Source organism: Octodon degus, unplaced genomic scaffold, assembly GCF_000260255.1.
Source record: "Octodon degus isolate 3935 unplaced genomic scaffold, OctDeg1.0 scaffold00107, whole genome shotgun sequence".
Lineage (NCBI taxonomy): Eukaryota > Metazoa > Chordata > Mammalia > Rodentia > Octodontidae > Octodon > Octodon degus.
Genome location: NW_004524683.1, coordinates 5,322,040 through 5,347,341, shown reverse-complemented (window position 1 = coordinate 5,347,341; position 25,302 = coordinate 5,322,040). Strand labels below are relative to the sequence as shown.

The 25,302-nt window shown below is 42.2% G+C and overlaps 1 protein-coding gene and 1 pseudogene across 1 annotated transcript in view; one reads left to right on the top strand and one right to left on the bottom strand.

Annotated features, from left to right (window-relative positions):
* Agbl4 (ATP/GTP binding protein like 4) overlaps positions 1-25,302 on the bottom strand; it is a 1,571,060-nt gene that overhangs the window by 116,961 nt on the left and 1,428,797 nt on the right. The window contains exons 7-8 of the mRNA XM_012516469.1: positions 18,145-18,234; positions 2,070-2,184 (exon numbers count right to left, since the gene is read on the bottom strand). Of these exons, the coding sequence (XP_012371923.1) occupies positions 2,070-2,184; positions 18,145-18,234 (205 nt within the window). The remainder of the gene's footprint in view (positions 1-2,069; positions 2,185-18,144; positions 18,235-25,302) is intronic.
* On the top strand, positions 12,809-14,618 carry LOC105743224 (annotated as a pseudogene).

The following is a 25,302-nucleotide window of genomic DNA, read 5'->3' as shown; positions in this document are numbered from 1 at the left end:
CTGATCTGCAGGACTTCTAGGGCACCTTGAAGCTCTGAATTCTGAGTCTTTATTATTATTTTTCACATTCTCCAAAGCTGAAGTAGTGAATTCTCATGATTGATAGGTTTTTGTTGCTCCTTAGGGCTGTTTTAGCAACAAAATGTAATGCCTATAGTTAGAGATTTTCTTCAACTCTCATAATGAGAAAGAATCACATACTATCCCTAGGAAAGTGCTGGGGGTAGAAACTGCATGATGAAAGCTTTTTTGAGGATCAGAGCTCTTTAACTTCAAGCCCCCAAATCACAAAATCTGGAGTTTTAAAGACATGTAGAAAGCACTTACTCCCCAGTTGTCATCCCATTGGTCATCTGAAGCCCAAAGATAGAAGGCAGTTTGGTCAAGATTACAGACCCTTCTGCAGCTAGCTCTTCTCTGGACAGCAGATGATAACATAAGTGTGTACAGTGATAGTACTGACCTCTCCCTGACCACCGCCACTCAAAATTAAATAGAAATGTTACCATAAATCAAATCAAATGGTCTTTCTACTTCCCTATCACTAACAGTGTCTTCTGTCTAGGGAAGGCGGAAAGGCTTTGCTCTCAGGCCTAAAACAAGCCATAAACTTGCAAATGCTAACGAACCATCACTTTAGCCAATTAAGAGAGGAAGCAAAATTGTCTTTAATGAAGGCTTCATGCATCCCATGGGTTCTCTCTAATTCATACCCAGGGGTACTACACAGTCCCTCTAGACCTAATTTGCACATTTGGAAATCAGTAATCCAACACTTTGTAAAATGGGACTGACTGGGCATCACAAAATTTGGTTCTGGCATGAGATCATCCAAGGACCTGGAGCAATTCCCATCACATCTCTAGGCCTCTGTGTCTTCATCAGTAAAGCCATCATTTTGATTCATTTATAATTATCAAACACTTTCTGAGCATCTATTATGTGTTGATTCCTGTTATTAGACAGTAAGGGTATTGAGACCATTAAAGTTTGGCCTCAACCCTTTGGTAGCTTGAATTACATCATAATGGGATGACTTGTTCAATAATCCAACCTTTAGGGAATTCAGAGAAGCGAGTGGCCCATTCTTCTTGGGATTTCAGGGAATGAGATAGGATATAAGCTGAGTTTCAAGGGAGCTAGTCAGGACAGAGGGATGAAAAGGTTCTGGACAGAGGGGCTGTTGTGTAAAGGTAAGAGAGTATGTGCCAATACTTGGGGCACTGTAGATGGTGACAGTCTTAGGAGGGGACATGGAGATTGAAGGTGGAATACTGCACATATAGTTTCTGGGTCTTACAAAGCTTTACATATAAATCTGGGCAGTTTGGATATTAACCTGAAAGTTGTGGGATTAATCAGCTCTAATCTATGTAATATTTGAGTAGTGGAGTTAGTTATGATCTGCTGTCTATGTGACTTTGGGCAAGTCAGTGGCCCCAAGGGTGAAATAAAGATATGGCACTATATACCTCAAAGTATTCAATGTTCCTTTGACAGAGGATCACCTGGGCAGTGGGGTTTCAGGCTATAAGTGATGGTGTAAATATAGGAGAAAAAACACTTACGATACGAGTACATGGCCCACACCAAGGGGCCATGTTCATATGATTTTATGATCTGAGTGCAATGCTCCATGATTAATAATCTACAAGGAGGCACACAGCAGGAAAGCAGTGGTCATTCTAACTGCCACATGTGATTCTGCAAAACACATTACTGTCACCATTTCCTTAGATGCTCCCAATTGTCCTGCCAGACAGTTGTTGTCTTCATGACGCAAGAGAAACTGAGCATCCAAGAAGGAAAGTGATTTCCTCAAATTTACATAGAAAGTAGGTATTAAAACTTACACTAGTTGTCCTGATTCCTGGTCTAGAAAGATCCAAAAAACTCCAGGAAGTGAATACAGGTGGCTGTGCATTAAACAGCCAACTCCCGTTAGTACATTCTTAAGAGGTAGAGTATAGCTACCTTTAATTAACTCATGAATAACCTGAAAGTCTTTCTCGAAATTTTTCCCACATTTATTTCATGCTTCCATACCAACATTCTCTTCAGTTCCTCACCTGTAATTGCCCAAGTAGACCCCATCGGGGTTGAGCATTGGAGCAATCTTGAAGACCAGGTGTTCTCGTAGGATACAGGCAATGGGGTGGTGGCTTACAAGGAAGTCAATGATTCCTAGGGAAGGAGAAGCATATGGGTTAATCCTGAAGTGTTTCAAGGAAACAAAGAACATATTTTTCTCAGCCTGGGAAATGGTAAGCTTCAATTACCACTTCCCAATACTACATTCAGTGGGTGGTTTTTAGCCTGTGTTGTTACTAGCCATTGTAGTTAGGTGGCTATGGACTAGGTATTCCCAAGTGAATTTTATATAACTATTTCCAAGAGACACATAGCTCAAGATATAACACAAAGACTAGGAACAGATAGGAAGAGAGCATTTTCCTTCAGAGACAACAGGGGAGGTTTCCAAGAAAATTTGGCATTTGAGGTGTGCTTTGGAGGACATGCATGACAGCTATGTTTTCTGGAATGTGCTCTTAACACTGCAACCAAAGGGCTCTTCCTAAAGTGAAAATATGCCATATCATTCCCCCTCTGGTATTCTTCTGGTGATGGCCTACACATATCTATAGGAGAAGAGGTGAGAAAATCACCATTGTTGAACCTTGTTCCTTTCCTCTTCTTGTTTCCACTTCTTCCTTGGAGATACACAAAAAAGGATCACATAGTGCCCTGGAAGTCCATGAAATTAGTCTAATACTAGAAAATGATGGGAGAGGGAAAGCCCTCCCAAAATGCAGAGAGGTTCTGATTTCTTCAAGATAGCTCAGGAATGGCCTGGAGAGAAAAGCCTTTGAGCTGGGCCTTGACAGGGAGGCCTGACAGACAGGCAGAAGGTAGCAGTGTGACTAAGAACAATGCATGGGCCCAGGGTTCGGCATTTAGCTCTTGGAATAATAAATCACACTAGAGCACATTCCAAAACTGCTGTGTCCAGTGAGGGACATCTCAAGCTTTTCATTATGCCAGGCTTGAGAATCCATCAGCAGCTGAGACCCAGTTGGATGTCATTTACTTCTCAGCTGATGCTGTGGTGGACCAGATGCCCCAATTTATTTGTTGGTCCTCATATTAAAGTTGCAGTTTGCCAGTAAACAGGCAGAGTAATAATGCCAGGAGCCCTCGTTAGGGTCTAATAATTGCTTGTGTCCACTAATTGACCCCAGCTCCTGGGGAGGTGGCCCTCCATCAAAGAGCCAGCTTATGCTTAAGGCCTGGCCACGCTGCCTTACAGAATGGCTTCTGGAAGCAGAATAATGCATTGTGATCCATCCTCCTTCACAGATGAGCAGATTAATTGGGCTGCCAATTAGGCAGCTAATAAAAGAATTAGGAAACAAAGCCAGACCAGAGGCTACAGTTGTCCAGATCTTCCTCTCCCAGGTAGATGTGGGGCAAGGAGACGGGAGGTTTTAGAGTTAATCTTTCAGCTTGCGGTCAGACACAATTCAACAAGAATCATTCCCAATGATCAAGACCTTGGAGAATATCTTGATTTTTTTATTTGTTGGTTTGTTTCTTTTCTTTTCCTTTTTGGTGGTAAGGGAGGTGCTAAGTAGAGAAGAATATGAAGAATGTGAGAGAAAGTAAGAAAGGAGGGGAAATGTTATTGCTGGCTATGAGTCAAAAGCATTGCATGGAACAGGAAAGCAGAGGGATCTAGAGAACAAAAACACTTCGGGGTGTGTATTTGAGCCTTAACTATTTATTAGCTGGAGAAATTGTAAGAACTCTCTGACCAGTTTATCATCTTGACACAAGGACAATGGTACTAACCAGAAGACTACTGTGTGACTGGGACAGAGCTCTTACACACTGCCTCCCTGACACAACTACCTAAACACCATGATGCACTTTTCTCAGAACAAAGGTTGAAAGGCAGTGGGGCAGTAAAAGCATCAGTAGCTTTGGAAGTAGAAGGCTTGAAGGCCTGACCTCTGAGGTTTGCTAACTATGCAACTTGTGGATAAAGACACTGGAGAAGTCAACAAATCCAGAAAACCTGAGTCTCAGTTTGAGTTCAGTTGCTTAGTAGGTGCAGAAAGCCTCTGCCCATAGTCTCTTTAAAATTAGGAGAAAGAATGGCAGAATGAATACAGGCAGAATAATATAGCTTCCTTGGGACCTTGAATCAAGAAACCTGAAAACCACAACTTGGTGAAGAAAAAAAACAGAATTGAAGAAGTAAATCTCTGAGAATCATCAGGGCACTAATAGGCAAACTAGAAACTACAGAGAACTTTGAGGAATGGAACACAGCCAAAAATACAAAGTAGCCTGGAAAGTTATCCCTAGTTCCTAGGGGATGAGATCTGTCACCATCAACAGAAGGTAAGCCCAGAGACATTTTTCAGCTCCAGGGAGAAATAATAGCTCAGGCCAACTATACTAGCTCTTCAAAATGCCCATGATTATAGTAAATTATAGAAACAACATGGTGCTTAAGTTTGAAAATAATGCCTTCTGCATGACAAGTTAGAACTGGAGAAGAAATCCAGTGCAGCACCTGCTATACTTGAGACTGTTATTCAGGAGCCATTTGTGGAGGGGTTTAAGCAAGACTGAGCTACAGAACAACTACACTGCAACATTTCTTGGGTCACACTGTACCAAAGTGACTGGGATGGGACATGGCCACAAGTTAACTGAAGAGAGGTCATAGGCTAGGCATAGAAGCTTAAGGTTAGGCTGGGAAGGACACAGGATGCTTACTCTCTATAATGGGAAACCAGGCTGGCTGTGTGTGCCCTTCAGAAGGGTTTCAAAGGGCTGGCATCAAGTCTAGTAGATGGCATGGCCCCTCTTTCTTAATAACCAACATAGAGCTCAGTGGTATGTTTGCTTTCTCCATCTGCTAATGTGAACAGGATTATGACTCAGCTTGGACAGTTGCCATAGCCGAGGGTGAACAGACAGAGGGGCCAGTGATGGTGTTGGAGCTCACAAATGTACTTCCCATACAGCGAGTTGAAGAAAATCATGACTTTGGGGACACAGAGAGACATGGAAACTGCAAGTAATTGCCAGCAATGTAGTCCTTTGTTGAACACCAGTGACCAACCATTCCCAGCAGGAAAGGCAGTACAGAATTCAGTGTGCATATACAAAAATGTGAGAGTGGAAACAAAATAGTCTTGCTAATGACACACCATTCCTTGCCTGTATCTGGTGGATTCCAATACTTCAGAACCTAGAAAGAACCAGGCATTCAAAAACATGGAAGAAGTTTTTTAGACTCATATTTCTTTTTCTTCATTTTTTTGGTGGAGAGACTTTTGCTACTTTTTTGTTTTTCCTTTATTTTCTTTTTCCCTTTTATTGATTGTTCCTTTCTGTTACTTTTATCTAATTCTAATTTTCTGTTACTCCTTCATACAGTGCTTTGTGTCACTTTTTTCTCTTCCTTCTCATTTTATTTTTCTTTATAGTTACTTTTTAAATTAATTAATTAATATATTTATTTAGTACAGGGTCTTGCTATGCAGCTTGAACTCATAGTGATCCTCCTGTCTCAGCCTTTCCAGTGCTAGGATTACAGAGGTGCACTACCATGCGTGGTTTCGTTGGCCTGCACAGTGCACCCAAGGTTCTGAGGCCAGCACAGCATGTCATAGTGGGGATTGAACCTGTGTCCTTGCACTTTCCAGGCAGGCACTTAGGCCCCCAAGCTATCTCCTCAGCCCTCTTTTTCTTTATTTTTCAAATTTTACTTATTTCCTTTTTCCATTTCCCATCTCCACAAGTCTTACTTGTATTAAGTTTTATTAATCTTTAGATACTTAGTTGATTCTGTGTATCTATCATTGAGATTTTTTTATTGTTAATGATGGTATAATCACTAATTTCTTAGTTATGTGCTATTAGTCAGTATATGGTTAATCTTTGTGTCCATATAATAACTATAAATTTCTTTTCTATTGTTAAGGGTGGTATACTGGTAGCTTTTATTGGTTCTTAAGGTATGTAAGTATCCACTTTGTCTTTGAATCTGTTATTACTGCTGATTTTATTGCTATTTCCAGGGCAGCAAAGTTTTGCTATTAATTAGTTTTTATTGTATTTCTAAATCTGGTCTATCTTTACATCCTCAACAATACTGAAGTTCATTTCCAGAGAACTGGGTGCTAGGCCTCCCCTCTCCATGTTAACAGAGTTGTTTGGATCCTATGATAGAGTACAAGGCCTATAGTTAGCCATGCCGGGAGCATGTCAATGGAAAGGAGGCACTAACAGAAGAGTTCTCCATACTAGCAACAAAATCTTTCCTCTATAATCAACCTAAAATCCTCAGTGCATGTACACAAGCAGAGAGAGAGAGAGAGAGAGAGAGAGAGAGAGAGAGAGAGAGAGAGAATGAGAAACAATAGAAACATGAGAAAACAGGAAAAATGCCTATTAAAAACTTCTGACTTCCTCAAAGTGGGTCCATTGGTCATTTATGGGAAAGAAATTGAAAGGCAAACAGCTGAATTACACAAAATGGTAAAGAGGAGACAAAAAACCAAACCAAACCAAAAGGGAAAAAAAAAAAAACAAAAAACACAAACAGCTCAGTAAGTTGCCTGGTAGCTCCAAGAATGATATAATTAAATAGATAATGGACTTAATAAACAAAACCAACAGTCATCTCTAGAAGGCACTAATTAAAAGCAAGCTGAACTAAATAAAATGATACAATGTGTGAATGTCAATTTAGCAAAAAATGTTTTTATTAAACATAAGAACTAATGCCAACACTCTTCAAACTCTTTAATGAAATTGAAAGGGAAGGAATATTACCAAACTCATTCCTAGAAACTAACATTACTTTGATTCCAAAATCAGATAAGGAGTTACGAGAAAGAAAACTACAGGTCAGTCTCTTCATTGAACATACATTCAAGGATCATCAACAAGATATTAGCAAACAGAATGCAAAAAATCAGTAAAAAAAACCATACATATGACCAAGTAGGCTCTATCCTAGGGATATAAAGATGCCCCAACATATGAAAATCAATAATACATCATATATGTAGAAGCAAAGACAAAAATCATGATCTCAAAAAAACTTTTTTTTGAGATACAAAACCTTTTTTTTTTTTTTTTGAGAACCCACAGAAAACAACCTTTGACAAAATCTGACATCCATTCATAATAAAAAAGTCTGAAAAAATAGACATAGAAGGAACTGATCTCTATTTGATAAAAAGTCATTGTGACAAACCTACTGCCAACATTAATTAAATGAAAAAATTGAACCTTTTTCATTTTAGCCAGAGCAACCAGGCAAGGGAAAGAAATATAGGGATTATGTATAGGAAAGGAAGAAGTCATACTATCCTTATTCATAGATAACATGATCCTTTATATAGAAAACCCAAGAATTTCTACTAAAAGATGCCTAGAATATATAACCAAATTCAATAAGATAGCAGGACACAAAATCAGCACACAAAAATCAATCACACTCCTGTATACCAATAATAAATCCACTGAGAAAGACTTTAGGAAAATAATTCTACTCTCAGTAGCATTAAGAAAAATTAAATATTCAAAAATTAATCAAATAAAGGAAATGAAAGACCTCTGTAATGAAAACTCTAATACTCTAAAATAGGAGATTAAAGAGAACGTCAGGAAATAAAGAGATATCCCCTGTTCCTGGATAAGAATGTCAAATGTCAAAATGATCATACTTCTAAAATGAAATACAGATTTAATGCAATTCCAATAAAAATACCAACAGTAATCCTTACAGAGCTAGAGAAAACAGTCCTAAAATTCATATTGAATCTGAAAGAGGAACAGAAATGCAAAAGCAATGCTGAGCAGTAAGAGCAAAATGAAATCACAATTCCACATTTGACAAAAGTTCTGAGAACATACACAAGAAGAAAGCCTCTTTAACAAGTGGTGTAGAAAACCTGGCTATAGGCACGCAGAAGACCAAATCTAGACTGATACCTCTCACAACGTACTAAACTAAAGTCAAAGACATACATATTAAAATGTAAACACTTAATCTTCTGGAAGATTAAACAGATAAAACTTGTTAAGACATAGGAATGGACTTTCAGAACAGAATGCCAACTGCATATGAAATAACATCAAGAGATAACAAATGGGATCATATAAAATTAAAAAAGCTTCTGCACAGCAAAGGAAATAACAACAGAGTGAAGAAACAGCTCACAGAATGGGTTTATCTTTTCCCAGCTACTCCTTAGACAAAGGACTACTATTTAGAATATATAAAGACCTCCCCAAAATGAAGGACCCAATCAAAAAATGAACAACTGAAATGAAGTCACTTATTAGAAAACAAGCACAAATGGCTAATAAATACATGAGAAAGGGCAGGCCAAATAGCTCAGCAGATTAAAGCACCTGCAAGCAGGCGCAGGGCTGGGATTGGATCCCCAGGCCTGCCATGCTGTCCCTGCCCCTGGGGTGCACTGAGACAGCTATTGAGACTGGGCATGGTGGTGAGCCTGTAATCCCAGCACTTGGGAGGCTATACACAGGCAGATCACTATAAGTCCAATCTAGTAGTGACACCCTGAACACCCTGATTAAGTGTGTGATGCTCCCAGCAGGGTCATAAAAGGAATTAAAATATAACATGTACATGCACCAATTCTACAGGATAAATGCAATCATCATGTACTGAAAAATAAGTGCTAAAAATTAAAAAGAAAGCAAAATAAGTTAAAATAGAAATATAGAAGTAGGAAGATAATTAAACAATTCCCAAGGTCACACTCGTCACTGACCTTCAATATCCCATCTGTTTCATTCCTTTCCCTCAAACTACAAGAAACCTCCTCTGCCAAATAAGAACAGTCTCCCTCTTGTCATCACCAGCTTTATTGGGATCCATCTGTTTCATTCTGTACACCATTTTCTGGGTCCTTTGTTTTGAGAAGATTGTCAGGAAAATGGAAGAAACCAAGACCAGGGAAGGCTGGAAGCCAGGGAGATGGGAGAAGAAGAAAGAGTGGTGGAAGACAGTAAATTAAAATTGAGTGGTCGAAGTCTGGGTGTGGTGGTGCGTGCCTGTAATTCCAGCTCTTAGGACACTGTGAACAGGTGGATCACTAGAGTCCGATCTAGTAGTGTGACTCTGAACACCCTGTAGACCCTTCCCTAAAAACATAAAAAAAAAAAAAAAGTTGAGTGGTAGAGTCATTGCCTGGTGCCAACATCCAGCTGGTCAGGATAGATTGTGCCAGGCCAACCACAGCTGAACCTTATATTCACTGTTTTTATTTCTCCCAGAGTGCATAGTTCAGGGCTGTACCCACAGCAGGTGGTTAATAAATGCCTAGGGTGAATCAATCTCAGGAATTCATTCAGCCTTTGCAAAGTGTGAGGTTAGTTAAACTGATAATCACTCATTCTGCAAATACTTCCTAACACAGCAAATGTTGGGCATCTGAAAATGTGTAAGAAGTTCCTGATACAGAGTGGCACATCACAAAAAGCACCTCCCCTCTGACCGGCCAAGGTTCTGATAGGGTCATAGAGCCATGGAACCCCAGAAGTGTCCCTGAACCAGCCTTGGGATTAAGAAGGGATCCTGGAGAATGGACTTAAAGGATGATTAGAGGGAGCCAGCTGAAAAGCTGTCAGGGAGTGCTCCAGATAGGGGATTTCTAATACCAAGCCTTGGAGGTGAGCAAAAAGATGATCTCTTCATTCATGGATCATTTCAAATCCAGAATTCTAGCTTCAGAGTTAAAAGACAGACTCTAATTAGACTTTCTGGTTCTTCTGTGTGATCTCACCCTCTTAATTCCCCAGTGTCCTCATCAATTACAAAGGGAGAATAATTTGGGAGTCACTGTGAGGATTTAAATGAGTTGATACAAGCTAAGTGTCTGGCATAGTTGGTGCATACAGGTGCTGTTTTTGTCATTGCTCTTGCCTGATTTGCCTGTGAGTGTGGCCAACAGAGGCGTACAAGAGGCCACTGGGAGAAGGTCTTGCTGGTTGAGCTGAAAATACTTGGACTGGGAAACAGTTGCAAGGACTGAAGCCAGGGAAAGACAGGGTCAGGGTGTCCTCCACTTGCAGTGAGGAATGGTGCTTAAAGGGGCATCTTGAAGGCAGGGTCAATGTGAAGATGGGGAACAGGTATAGCAGGCAGAACTGGCAAGTGTCAGGCCCTACAGCCAGAAAGCAGGGATTCTGCAGGAGCTGTGGAGCAACCAGCACCCAGAGAACCACAAAGAAGCAGTGGGTGAGGGCCAGGGAGACAGCTCAGTACCACAAGTGCCTGCCTGGCAAGCATAAGGTCCTGAGTTTGATCCCTGGTACCACAAACAAATAAATAAAAATTTAAAAAAGAAGCAGTGGGTGAATAAGTAATGTGGTACTGTGCCCAAGGCCATCTGAGTTCTTTGCTAAAATCATACAACCTTGGGAAAAATGACTGCTGGGCAGAATGGACTCAAAATGAAAAGTGAGTTCAGAAAAATAAGGTAAGTTACATTTCCTGCACCTTTGCTCTGTGGGGGTTGAGGACTGCATCTGCTGCCAATGTCTATCTTCCCTCCAGGCAGGTCGTGAGTTCTGGGAGAGTGGAGACAGTTTAGTTGTGTTCACTACCATATCCTCAGGGCCTTACACTGTGCCTGCGATGGGGATAGTGCTCAAAAGAATAAAGAAGTATGGAGCCACAAGAGTGTACATTCATTGGCTGGATTGACTTATCATGCTAACAGGTAAATTTCACAGGCAAAGAAACAGAATCGAGGCTGGGACATCACTACTTGAATGTCACATGGTGGCCTAGATGGGATTCAGACCCAGTTCTGCCAGTGGCAAAGCAGTTCTCCTTCCATTAAAGTAAGATGGGACTATTTGCACGTGTTCTGCAGAATGATGTGGATATGCCTGAATGATTTTTCTTCTAGAGAGTCTCTGGAGACCCATTGAGGTAAGGCTCATTGATGTAGTTCTTTGGGCAGAGGCAGCACCCTAGAATGGGAAGACACAGGCTTAAAGTGAGACAGCTGAGGTCTGCTAGGCTCAGCGTGTGAAGGACAGCAGGCACTCCAGGCCCTCTGTAGCTGGCACTAAGCCCTCACTGTCCTTAACCAACCCCAGTGGCCTCAGAGTATGAAATAATAGGGCCTGCAGAATCAGAGGTTCACAAAAGGAAAGTTCTCACCCTTCACTCTCAGCTCTGTCCACAACACAGATGAAAAGAGAAGCTCATGGTAGTGGAGGGCCCCTCATATTCCTTAGTGGCCCTAGCCTTATGCTTACAATATGAGGAGTGTTTAGGCACAGAGAGAAAAGAGGAAGAAGAGACAAGGATAAAAGTATTTTGGGGGGAAATTAGGAGGTAGGGAGGGACAAAAATACCACTTCCCTAGGAAGGAATGTTAACTTTTCCTTGGTCCTGATAGCTGGTGGCACAAGGGACTGTAAGAGTATGTATGTGTTTGTCGGAGGGAGGTGGGGGAGTGGGGTGGGATCCATGTGCGTGCTCTTCTGTCCTCCTCTTACCCTCACAGGGTATCTCTGAGGAGCAAGTTCCTAAGAGAGGGCCAGCCGTATCTCCACATGCCGTCTAAGCCCCAGTGGACACACTGGGAGGAAGCAGTAGGGCTCATGCTGTTAGGAAGGTGGCCAGGATGTTGTCCCCACTCCACCATCAACCTTCAAGGTAATATTCAGTGACTCCCATGACAATTCTGAAGAGCAGGGTTAGGAGTGGTGGCTATAAACCTATTATACTCATGCCAGTGAAGTTTGCTTGTATCATTGGAAGCTCTAAAAGGTCGCCATCCCTGGTCTTCAGAACAGCAGAGGAGGAAAGGGGAGGGGGCACTGCTTGGGACTTGCACTTGCTGAAGTGCCGCTCCCAACACTGACTCACAGAATCTCTGTGGCAGCTCTTTGAGCATGATGTTGCTGCTCCATGCTGCAGGTGGGGAAACAAAGGCTCTGAGCGTCAGGCTTGCTCAAGGTCTCCCAGCTGGCAGACAGAAGTGCAGGACCCAGACTCAGTTTTCTCCAGCTCTACATTCTCAGCTGTGCTCGCTGCCTTGCTTCCTCCAGAGTGTGGTATCTACTTTCCGTGGCAGTATTCCATTAATGGCCCCATTAATTCAATGATTGGGGTGGGAAAAGGTCAAAATGCTCCACAGATGGACATTTTCATTAAGAGTTGTCATCTCAACAACTCCAGGAAGTCTCAAGGAGGCATTTTTCCTTGGCCAGGAGTCAGAGACCCAGGCTGGGACAGTTTCTAGCCAAACTTCTAACTTGCAAGATAGGCCTCTATCTGAGGAGGATCCACAATGTGTGTGGAGACAGAGCTGGCCCTTCCTCGGGGAGTTCATTCCTCAGGATTTCAGCACACAGTCACATGCCTGAATTTGAGTTTAATTGAATGAGAATTAAACACACAGTGAAGTTCCCCACTGAGGATCTGGCACCTGGCAGGAACTCTGTTGGTGCCACCTCTTCCTGCTCCTGATGTTTAACGCTTATCATATTTCCAACATCTTCCAAAATGTTTTTTCAGACATCAACTCCTTTATTCTTACAACAGTCCAGTGAGGCAAGATTTCTATTATTTCCCTTCAGAGATAAAGGATCTGAGGCACGGAGAAGTTCAATGACATTCCCAAGGACACATGGAAGAAGTGGAGGCCCTGTGACCTAGTACGAGACAGACTGGCTCAGAGACCAGGAGCTTACACAGGCTGCTAGAGGCCAACATGGAAAAATCCCTTGATCTCTCACAGCATGACTGGAGAAGGATGGTTTGGTTTCACACAGGACCGAGTGTAGGCTCAGAGGAATGACCCAAAGGCAGCCATCCCACCCCAAGCAGCATATTAAGGAAATCTTAAGGAATCCAGATGGCACCCTTCCTGCCACCCCTTTTAGAGCTCTGCAACATGACTTCATTCTGCTCCCAGCAGCAGGTGTATCAGCAGTGTGGCATGAGCACTGTGGTCCCAGCCAGATGGGAACCAACAGGCCTCACAGGCCTGTTCTTGCTAAAGGTCACTGAGCCAGTGAATGGGCAGAGCTAACAGAACCAGACTGACCTCAGCCATCACCTTGCCCTGCAGACCTGCCTTCCCCAGCTAGAGTGGGACGGGCTGAGCAGAAAGCTGACCAGGGAGGAAGGAAAGCTCCAGGTGCACGGCTTGGTCTAAGTTGTCCCCAGGTGGCTGAGACCCAGTGTGGGGTAATAATGCTTCTATTATGCTGCTTCAGGAAAGGATGAATTATGTGTCTCAAAGGAGAGGAACAGAGGCAGGGAAAGAGAAGAAACTGGTTTGGGGACACAGATTCCAGAGTCACTGTCACGAATGCATCCTGTGACTTCGGGTAAGAAATTGCACTGCGCTTAGAACGGGACTTATACCCTAGTCACGTCGTATATATGAGATGTACATTAATCATTGTGGAATGGCTAGAACTCTGTCTCTCCAGATGCAAAATGCCAGTACGCTTCCATGTGCAAACCCTTCTAACACTTCCTCTCTCTGAGTGGAACAAGGAGCATGTACAGGCTGGTGTGTTGGCCGGATCCAAGATCAAAGCCCTCCTCCGGTGTCCACTGACTGTGTGACCTTGGTTTTAGTAAACCAAAATCAACATAGCTTTTTTTCCTCCCAAAAGCCCCACATGATAAAGAAGATAACCCCATTCTCCAGACATGGAAAGTGTGGAAAGTGACAGAAAGCCAGTTGGTTAACACATTATGCTATTAGGATAACAAGATGGCGATGGAGATGGTGGAGCTTCACAAACTGAAGCTTGTTGAACTAAAGCAAGAATGTCTTGCATGTGGTTTAGAGACCAAAGGAGTAAAACAAAATCTCCTCAACAGGCTCCAGGCATATCCTGAAGGGCATGCTGGAGAGGAGGCAAATGAAGAAGATGAACCGGGAGATGAAACAGGAAGAAGAACCAAGGCTTGTCAAGCTGCCTATGAAAGAGGAAGAACCTCCTAAAAACACTGTTGACATGGCATCAGAGAAAAAGGGGTAAAAATTGCATCTGAGATGCCACAGAGTGAGAGAAAGCGGGCTGAATGATTCAATGTACCTGCGAGCTTAGAAAGCACGGCAACCAGGTTTGGTATTTCCTCAGTTCCAACGAAAGGTTTGCAGTCTGCTACCAAGCCTATAGTTAACCTGGATGAGCTAAAGGAAGGAGCACAAAGATTTGGTTTGAATGTCTCTTCCATCTCTAGAAAATCTGAAGATGATTAGAAGCTGAAAAAGAGGAAGGAGTGATTTGGGATTCTCCCAAGTTCAGCAGGAAGTGGAACCACAGAGGATACGGAGGGAAAGAAAAGGAAAAGAGCAGAGAGCTTTGGGATTGTGCGAAGGAAAGTTCTTGATGCTTTCTCTTCTCTGGTGGTTTCCATTTCTGATTCTTCTCAGTCACATGTACACCTAAGTCACAGCCGTGTGCCTGCGTCCTGCCTCCCAGTGAGAGAGCACGAAGCCTGGCACATCCGTGAACACCACAGCAATTTGACTTACTGCTGCTTCAACTTTAAGGTTGTTGTGGTTTGTTTTTAGTTATTTTGCTTGCTGATAAAAAAATAGAAAAGACCAAAAAAAAAACCCCTAACAAATTATGTTATTATAATTTTTTTTTTTTTTTCTGGAAGAAAGTCAGCCATCAGCACACAAGATAGGCAGAAACCAGCGCTAGCAGAAATGAGTCAGGGAGGCCTATAATGGGACATTTGTGAGCTGGGGGGAGCCAGGCAAGTGACAGGGATGGGACACAGGGGTCAAGCTTCAGGAGGCTGGCTGTGTGGAGCTGAACTGTGGTTCGGCTGAGGCCAGAGGACCTGGCGAGGGCCGCATCATGGTGGGCTGTGGATGCCACACTAAGGAATCTACAGTTGCTTGTGGAAAGGCAGTGAGTAGGCACTGAAACTCCTGCCAAGGAACAAACATGTATTTGGAAATCTAAAGGGTAGTACTGAGAATGAACTGGGCACTGTCCAAATATTCTTTTCTAGGAAAGAGTGTCATCAGAGAAAACACAAGCAATCCACTGCATTCCTCTATGCCCCAGTCTCTATCTGTAAAATGAGGTGGAGACCTCACCCTCTGTCTACTGCCCACCAAAGAGGTGAGTGCAAGGCTTTGGGCCCCCCGATGATGGTGTGGATGGCAAGGCTTCTGGATTTTTATGAACAAGACAAAGCAGCGCTATGCAAGCAGCTGGAGGGCCAGACCTGCTGCCAAGCTTAGTTATTGACAGATGGCTGCAAGTAAAGGAGGGACTTGGAGAGGTGACTGCAAGGACAATGCTGGGAAGGAAAAAGGGCAGAAGTGAGAGTGCCGAGTGCCGGGGAGTCGGCGGTAGTGACGGGCACCCCACCACGCCCCTCACCAGCTGCTGGACATTGGGCTGTCGCTTCCTCTCCTGAAACTCAGGGTGTTCAGCTGATAAAGAGAGGGAGGCAGTCATTGCATGAATATGAACGGGAAAACTAAAATTCACATTATTTGCATCATGCCTGATAATTTTCAAAGCAGATTACCTTCTTCATTTCAAGTTCCCAGAGGGTAGAAGATGGCATCTGTCAAGCGCCCGCTGGGTGCCAGGCACAGGACTGGGTGTTGTGTTTGCATTCATCTTGTGCCGGCTTCAGAGCAGCCTCCCTAGATAGCATTCTAATTTTACACTTGAGGAGAATGAGGTCCCCCTGCTAGGAAGTGGCCCAGCCGGTACTGGGCCTCCGGGTTCCCCGATTCCCTCTCTGTTCAGACACTTCACTCTGTGTTGGGCCACCCTCAAGCATCAGGACCTTCAGAGGCTTTTCTGTGTTCCTTTGACCCCATGATCATTTTCAGGTTGAAATGATACAAATGAACTTCTCCAGACTTTGATATCCTCATAGGTTAGGAAAAATGCACCTATTATTAATTTCTGTGACTCAGCAAACTCATGTAATTTAAATGAATTAAGTTTGTTTGTTTCTTACCACGGGTGAACTCAGCACCTTTCACCTGTTAGGCAGGTATTTATGCTGCTGAGCTATCTTCCCAGCACTGAAATGAATTAACTTAAAGTTATTTAAAATATGTAAAATGCTTAATAGTTTACATTTTTGTATGAAATATATACAACAGAAAGTTACAAATGAAAAAGTTTTGGCAAGAAGGCAGGATTCTTTTTTTTTCATAGTTAATGAATTCATTTTTTTTCAAATCAAATTGGTAGGACAGTTTCAATAATGAACACATTGCATACATTCCTCCCAGTGGTTAATTGCTGTACAAGATGTGGACATGATATCCTATCTACAAACACCATTAGAACAAATCATTCTATTCATTAAGAGAATGTAACTATATATCTATCCCAACCACCTTGAATACACAGATACAAAATGGACATTCATCTGTATAGCGTTTTTTTTTTTTGTTAAGTTCTGTTATTTGAATATTATAGGTGTGTTAACTCAGCAAAATAATCCAAAAGAGTTCATTAGTCCCTAATAATACTGGGTCTTCTGCTTCACTGGCAATGTCAGAAATTGTTGACCTGAGTCCCCTAAAGCTCAACATAACAGCATGGCTTTAGTTCTTATATTTCGTTTTTATACTTTTCTGCTGGGTGGTTAAGACCAAGGTAAAGCAGGACCTATGCAACAAGAGTTGTATCTTTTGGGTCTGATAAGGTCAGTGAAATCCCCTCAGGATTTATCTTGAGATCCTGTACCTCAGATTGTTTGTGTCAGCCATGTGGATGAGTCACGGCCATTGCTTGGCCAATGTGCTTTCTGTGAAAGCCTGAGCGAATGTTTGAAGGCAGGACTCTTACATGTTGCTGATAGCAAGCTAAAAAGTTGTATGCTTTTGAGAGAAACTTGGAAATATCTGATAAAGTTGAAGATGGGTGTATGTCATGACTCAGAAACTACATGTCCAGGTACACTGAAGAGTAAGGGCAGTAAGGGAGAGGACTGCCGGCGGACATCTCAAAGTATGTTGTAAGTACGAAAAACCCTTCTATGAACCCAGTACTCCAATAATTAATATACACTAATAAACATTACACTTCATCTGTGCCCACGTAGAAATAAGTTTATTAAAAGTACACTGGGCTATTGACAGACATGAAATGTGATGCAGTGGCGAGCAATAAGTGAGCCTCAACTCTACTCATCACATGGGATACTGAGCAGGGAGCAGATCTCAGGGCACGGTGGTAGCATTTTTATAAAGTTAAAAAGCTGGTAAAGCTAAAAAATGTGTGGTTTAGAATATTCACATGCATAGTAAAACTGCTGGGGAAGATTAAGAACAACAAAGCAAAGTTCAAGCTGATGGTTAACAGTGGGAAGAGCAAACGAAGGGAAAACAAAGAGCTCAAAAGGGACAGACAGCATCTGGTACTTAAACAGATGAGTACCTGGGCACACACTATTGTATTATTTGTCTTACTTATTAAAAATATTTGGATTGTTAACTAAAGCTCACTAATTAAATACATATTTATAGAGATTAAATATTTAGTAATGATTTAAAATGTAATTATAAAGAAATATGTGTAGGCTATTTGTTAAGTGAATGAATGAATGAATGAATGAACGAATGAATGAATACATATTCCCTTCCCATTTCACAGCCTTCTTCCAGTCTACAGTGAGCTGGGGCTGGATTACTTGTTGCTGTGAATCACTAGAGAAAAGTACAACTAGGGAGTGTAGGTGACGCTGTCTGGCTCATTCTCAACATAGATTTCTTTTCTACACCTCTTCCTATCCTTTATCTAGCCATCTATTCATTTATAGATACATGTAGTCAATAAGTGTTTAGTGAAACAAAACCTAGCAGACATCAGGTGCAACTTCTTTAAAGAAGTAAGTTTCCATCCAAGATAATGAGGCATGTGACTACAGTCTCAGAGATTATCCTAGGGTTTGGGGGTACAGCTCAGTGGTAGACTGCTTGCTTAGCAGATGTAAGGCCCTGGGTTCAATTCCCAGCCCTGAAAAAAAAATAAGAAATGAAAAGACCAACAGCACTCCATCTGAATGTGGGAGACAAGGGCAGGGCATCCTTGGGATCCTGAACTCACCTTGGCACACAAATGATGAGGGTGTTTCCCCTGGGTGCACTCGGCCCGTGATGAATATCACCTTCTGCTCTGCCCCTTCCCGGAGATTTTCTGTAAAATAAAATTGAATTCAGTAAAGAGGGTAAGAAAAGCAAAGATTAGAGATTAGCACGTGGGCATGAGATACACAAAGAATGGGCCAAATACACGGATCTCTTAAATTTTGATGTTAGACTCATTAAGGCCCAGACAGTGCTGACTAATTCAACTATGTCTCTGGTTACTCACTATGAAATGACAGCATTCTCTCTACTTGGTGAAATGCTGTATATCATATTAATAAAGAAGCTATATGAGTGAAGTTGAATATCAGAGCCACTGACTTTGATCCTGTACAGGGTTCAGTGTTCTACAAACTAGGACAATAACATTTACTTTGTTAGTTGTTATGATGATTAAACAAACTGACATATTACAGAGTACTCAGCAAACACCTAGGAAATGATGGAATGAGCATAGTAGCTACTTATAGTAACAGTAGCAGCACACACACACACACACATACACACACACACACACACATTCTGTATAGAAATATGTATTTAATACTCCTCTTACCAAGACTCAAAGAGGTTATATAATTTGTTCGTGGTCACAGAGCTAATAAGTGGGGATGAGATTCAGATTAAATGTTTGTTTGGAGATGATGAAGTACCAGGGACCAGGTTTCCCTTTCACCTTAAGCAACTGAAAAATTAAACAAATGTGCATTTGTAAGTCTTGGATAAGAAAAGTGAAACAATGGAGGCATGCACTCTGACCACCCTGGCACATTTTGCCTGGTGGTCCCCTGCAGACCAGAAAGCAGGGGATGGTAGGCTAGGCAGAGCCTGGACGTCTCACTGAGATCCAAGCACAGTGGGTGGCAGTTGTGGGGAAACTCTGTGGACTGCAGAGAGGAGGGAGATGTGTAGAAAAGAAATCTGGAATTCTGTAAAGGAGTTTTCTTGTCTCGTTGTTGAATCCTAAAATGTACATGCATAGGGTAAATCTTTATGCTACAGTTTGGATCTCAAATTGCCCTTCAAGGCCCATGTGTTAGAAACTTGGTCCACAACCTGTGCATTAAGAGTTCGTGGATTTGTCTAAGGGGCAGCACCTAGTTACCGATGATTATGTCTCTGGAGCCACATGCTCAAAGGAGGCTCTGGGACTCCAGCCCTTACATTTATCCTAGTCTTTGCCTCCCAGCACCATGGGGTGAGCAGTTTCCTTGGCTGTCTGCTCCCACCATGCTGTACTGTGCTGCCACAGGCCCAGAAGCCAAATTTTCAAGTACCCTTGAGCTGAAGCTTCTGATAGCATGAGCTAAGACAGGTCTTTTCTCCTTATAGTTAGTTTACCTCAGGGATTTTGTCACCGTGATGGAAAACTGAGTCACATACTCCACTCTTCAGAGCAAAATGGCCGGTGGGCTGAACAGTACACAGTTCTCAGGGGTCACACAGGTTTTGAAGTCATTTGAATTCAAATATGGATGAGAGAAGCACAAAGTACTACTCTGCACACAATGTAAAAGTCCTTGCAGGTCATTCAGGGAGAACGAGAATCCGAGGGATCATTTCGTAGAGGTAGACTCTAAATTCACTCTAATAAAGTTTTAAAATAAGTCAAAAGAAGCAAACAGAGCAAACAGCACTGCTTGTCATACTCTCTGCTGTTGTTGCCATACTCCCTCTAAAGGAAGCCCAACTCTCTTTAAAAGAAGACAACCCAGTCCAGACATTCAACAATGTATGACTTACAATGCCCAACCTTTAATAAAAAACTATTAAGGGTGTAGAAAATGAGAATGTGATCCCGACTCAAAAGCCATGTTATTCTTCTATGAAAGAAGTGCAATCTGTGTAATAAAGCCTAGCTATTGTGCAAATATATTTCTGGATAAAGACAACAGTCAGGAGAGAAGTTCCAAAAAAGCAGGGGTAGCATCTCTGTCGTAGGTATAGGGACACTGGTTGACATGGAATAGAAAAATGATCTGAATGTAAGTTAGGAAGAGATAATGAAGTAAATTCGATTGAAGGAGCCTGTCTATGTTAAAGGATGATTTGGAGAGAAAGGGTATAGAAATAATTAACAGATTATCTCTTTCTAAAATGCTGGTAATAGGCATATTGAATCTGGCTCATCATCCCAAAACAACACCTATATCAGAGACTGAACAAAAATATTAAATCTATTCAACATTGTTTAAAGTTTTGTAATTTGTTTGGCCAATTGGGGTCACCAATAAGGGCTGGGGGGAGTCAGTTTCCCCTAAAAGCAAAAAACTTTCATGAACTAAACTATGGGAAACCGTCTCCTGTGCACAGTGCTGTGTTAGGCACATTTAGGAACAGAGAGAGAAAGAGAGCGAGAGCGAGAGCGAGAGAGAGAGAGAGAGAGAGAGAAGGATGTGTCTAATATCATCCCCAGGACATTATATGAAGTAGATACCTACAAACTGGCTGCTGAATTAACAAATAAAATGCTTATATAGATCATGGTTCGTAAAGAAGTTTGGATAGCTATCGTTTCACTAAATTTTCATCTCACTTTTTTGAGGTACACCATGCTAACACGAGGGAACTGAGGCCCATGGCAGCGAGGCCAGGCCTAAGGTCACGCAGTCGGCAGTCAAGCCCTGGCTCCCAGCCAGTGCTCCCTTCGCTCATCTGTCTTCCTCCTGCTGTAGCTACCATCCTAATGACATTATAGAATCCCACAGCTGCTGCATTTCCATCTACAGTGTACACAAGAGCTTGATTTTATTCCTTATTATTGGTGGAAACCGAGCTTCTGTCTCAGTATTTGTATTACCTTTTCACTTAAAAATACATCATCAAGTTCTTTAAAAATACAGTACTTAACACTGACTCTAGCCCAGCAGTCCAGAAATGATAAATGGCATCACTAAGGGCCTCAGTGAAGGCTATCTTTATGGATGTCTCCCCTGACCGGGTACCAACTCAATTGCATTCAGCCTTTCTGCTGACCACAGGAAAATGCAAAACGGGCACTCTATCTGCACACTAATTTTACTGAGCCCCTGTGTCTTCATAAAATGATAACATGGGGCTAATAAAAATCAAGCGTCTCTGGTGCTAATATAAGCAAATGTTGATGCAGGCAGGTAACAAATTGCTTTGTCATTTAGGAGGCCATAAAAGAGCATTATAATCATCTTTAGGCAAAATGGATGGGTTGCCTTTGCTTAGCTTTTAGCTTTCATTTGCAAAATAATTTAAGGTAATGTAGCAGCTCTGAGGTGGTGTGACATGGGACCACCCACACACGCTCCTGTCACCAAATCCCCTGACTAGGTGCCAAGCCAGTGAAACATATCCTGGAGGAGGAAGCAGGGACGAAGAAAGAAGTATGCTCTGACAAAGCTAGAGGGAAAGAGTGCAAACAATGGGAACAAGAATATCCCATAAGGGAAGATAAAACCAGGGTGCTAATGGAGGAGACCACATTCAAGGGTACAAGGACACACTCAAATAGAACTGGGACAGGCATACAAAGCTGCCCAGTTAAACATAGGTGTTTAAATTCAAATGTGCTTTATGTAGCATCCCTAGCCTGCATGTGCACATGCACACACACACACACACACACACACACACACACGTTCACACATCATCCCTTTGTCATTATAGTCCTTATTCATAATGTATTTATCAAACACCTATTAGGTTCTGATATACCTTGACATATATCAGATGCTGATATTATCTTGATTTTGCAGAAAACCAAGGCCAGGAGAGTCAGCAACTTCTCCCCATTCTGAGACACGACAGAGCCAGAGTTCTAATCTAGGCAAACTATAGTTTTAATTTCCATACTATACTGTCTGTTGTAGAGGCAAACAATAATATTATTCTATTACTTTAGCAATTAAATAATATTTATGAAGTAATTATTCTGTGCCAAGTACTTTATATGGCATAATTCTTATTTCATTCTTGTTGTAACTCAATGAAACATCTTACTATTGCTGTACAATTTTTTTTAGCCCTCATTTAGAGCAAGAAATTGAAATCCAGAAACATTAAGTGACTTGCCTAAAATTTGGCAATGTAGCAAATGTGGGAAAAAATTAAACTTAGGCCTTTTATTCATCTCAAACTTATAGTTTTAACCCCTGTATCATAATGGCTCTTGGAGATTAAGCAGAGTCCCTGTGGTGGTTTTAAAATTATATCCACCAATTCTATGTTAATCTCCTCCTTTCAAGAGGTAGAGATTAACACCCCCACACACTGTGCGCTGGGCTTACAGTCTCCTTCTAACAATGGAGCGCCATAGAAGGGGTGATGCACAGTTCTTCTGAGGCTGGGCTATCAACGGACTGTGGCTTAGGCTGGTTTTTTCCCTTTCTTGAATCACTCACTTTTGGGACAGCCAACTGTCATATCATGAGGGTAGGCAGGTGGTGGACAGAAAGGCCCCAGTGGTGAGAAACTGAAGTGTCCAGCCAAGAGGAGCTAGGCTCTGCCAAGACCAAACAAGTGAGCCTGGAAGGGGGTCTCCCGCCCCCAGAGGACTGCTTCCTCAGTGGGAGCTCATTGCAGCTTCAGAACCTCACTGAGTGCTCCCACAACTTGGACCCAAAACACTGAGAGATAATAAATGTTTGTTATTTTAAGATATCAAAGTCTTGAGAAATTTTTTAGCAGTAAGAAATAACTAATAGCTTCTCCCTGGAGATATTTGCTCAAGTTGATATGTTGGGCCATATGTAGAACCTACATAACTTCACATTTTATGTGTTGATACTGAGCTTGAATGAGGACCAAAGTCATAATCCCAGTTCCAAGGTAGAGAGAAATACTTGATCTGTTTGGTCAGTTATCAGTGGATTAGGGCTGCAGAGAACCTAGAAGATGTCAAGAGGCCCCAAAGAGTACCGGCTAGGCCCTCTAGACACAAAAGTCTCCCAGAAGTTCACTGTCAGTTTTGTTTCTCCACTTTTCTTGAAATAATTCCAAAAATATCTTGTATGGAATAAGGTAACAATGTGAAAGAAGAAGAAAGTGATGAACTGGAAGAAGAATTTGGGGTGTTCCCATAGGTGGATTTTTTTGACATCTATACTTTTATATTTTCTCAGCTTTATGACCCTAGAAGAGGCATCATAAGGTCAAGTAAATATTCTTCCTCTGGTTCTAAGCCCGATCAACTGAAATGTTTTCTCCAAGCCTCCAAATCCACACTGCTACTACACTTAGGACTGGAACATCCCTGGCACTGGTCTCCTCTTGCCAGGATCTCCTTTGCTTTCCCATCTTGCAATGAAAACCAAAATGGCCATTCTGAAATGTAAGTGGATTGCACCACTTCCTCTGTCCTAAACTCTTCATCAGGTCTCGTGCTCAGACAAGTCAACTTTTGCTCTGAGTCGTGGCATCTGGTCTCTGAAGCAAGAGCCTACACATCCCTCCAGCTTCTTCCACTGGCTCTGGCCCCATCTAATTATTATGTATTCCCCAGACACAACACGGACATGGCTTTCCTCCTCTCGGAGAATGAGCTCCCATCAGCCATATAGTTTACTCCTACTCAGCCTTTGAGACCCAGTATGGATGTGTCTCTTCTGAGCAGGAAAGGAGGAAACTCATGTTCAGCCAGGACTTGTCTAGGCCAGCTCTGGTGCTAATGTTTTTCTTCGTCTGTTTTCATCAGCAACGACTATGTCATGCTGAGGATAACATGGAGAAATATCATACTGTGAGCAAAGAAAGAACAAGGGATGTGAATTACAGCAAGGACATAATTGAGGTGCAGAATTTGTTGCAATTAATTTTATGAAAAAATTAGCTCTAGCAGGTATCAACTAAACTATCTTAGAGGCAGTGGAAAATCAGAAGCTGCATTTAGTATTCATTCCATCTCAGGGCTCACTCAGCCTTACTGACTGGTAGGAGAATCCAACTGGAGGGAAGAGCTGGCTGAGAGAGACTGGATAGGACCCTGCTCTCTCTGTTTCTTCTGTCCCTTGAGGGATGCAAACATCCTACTGACTTCCCTGGACCGTAAGCTTTTGGGTCAATTATTTACCCGCTCTAGGTTTCAGTTCCCTCACTTTTAAAATAAAAATAAGAATCTCTAGCACAGAAGATAAAGCTTAAGTAAGGGAATTTAAGCCCCTGACATGTGACTTCATCTATCCAAGCAGGTACTATTTACTAAGTGACAAGCCACACGAATGAGATTCCTGAGCCTCGACACCATAGACATCTTGAGCTGAATAACCCTGTTATAGGGCAGTACAAAGACTTGTGTGCTGTGGGATGTTAGCAGCATTCCTGGGCTCTCCCCACTCGGTGGCAATAATACCTCTTGCTCACTAATGTCCATCGAGAATATCTTTAGATGTCACTGAATGTCCTATCCGATTTGAGCCCTGGTTGAGAACCATCCCCTTAAATCTTTCCTCTGTTATTGGCAAATCTTCTCCAGTTATCTTCAGCCCACCCCGGCCTCACCACCCCTGAAATCTCAGTTCGTGGTCCAGACTCTCTTCTAGTCATAAATCATTTGCTACTGTGGCCAGGCAGGAACGGTACCTATGACTCATGCCTGTTGTGCCTAATGCCCATGTCTATTCTACTTTTGCTTGGCTGAACCTCCAGGTCACTGAGAAAACAGTGATGTTGGCAAAGTTTATTTTCAGTTCTGGACTCTTAAGCTTCGCACCAGCCACCTCTTAGCCTTCCCTGATCACATTCCCTCTCCTAGGTCCAAATCTCCCAGGGCCTAAAGATTCCTCTTGTGTAGTAGACTCATCACACCACAGAGGTAGAGAGTGCTTGTTCTACCTTCTGTGAAGTGGAAGAAGAGAACAGAAATGACTTTGAAAGGGCTAAAGATAAAGAAAAGTTCACTATAAGAATGCAACATTGGTTCTGGAATTTCAGATTTTAACAATAAAAGCCTTTCTAGGGCACTTCCAATATCTTTGCAAATTAATGTTCTAACAGGTCTTAAGACATTTATAAACCATTCTGTTGGCTTCAAAAGGTAACATAATTCCAAGAGACTCCCAGAGGACCTTTGTGACTGCAAAGCAAGTGAGGTTGCTGAGAGTGGCAATCTCACTGTAGAGATGGAGGGAAGGGGACTAAGGAGGACAAA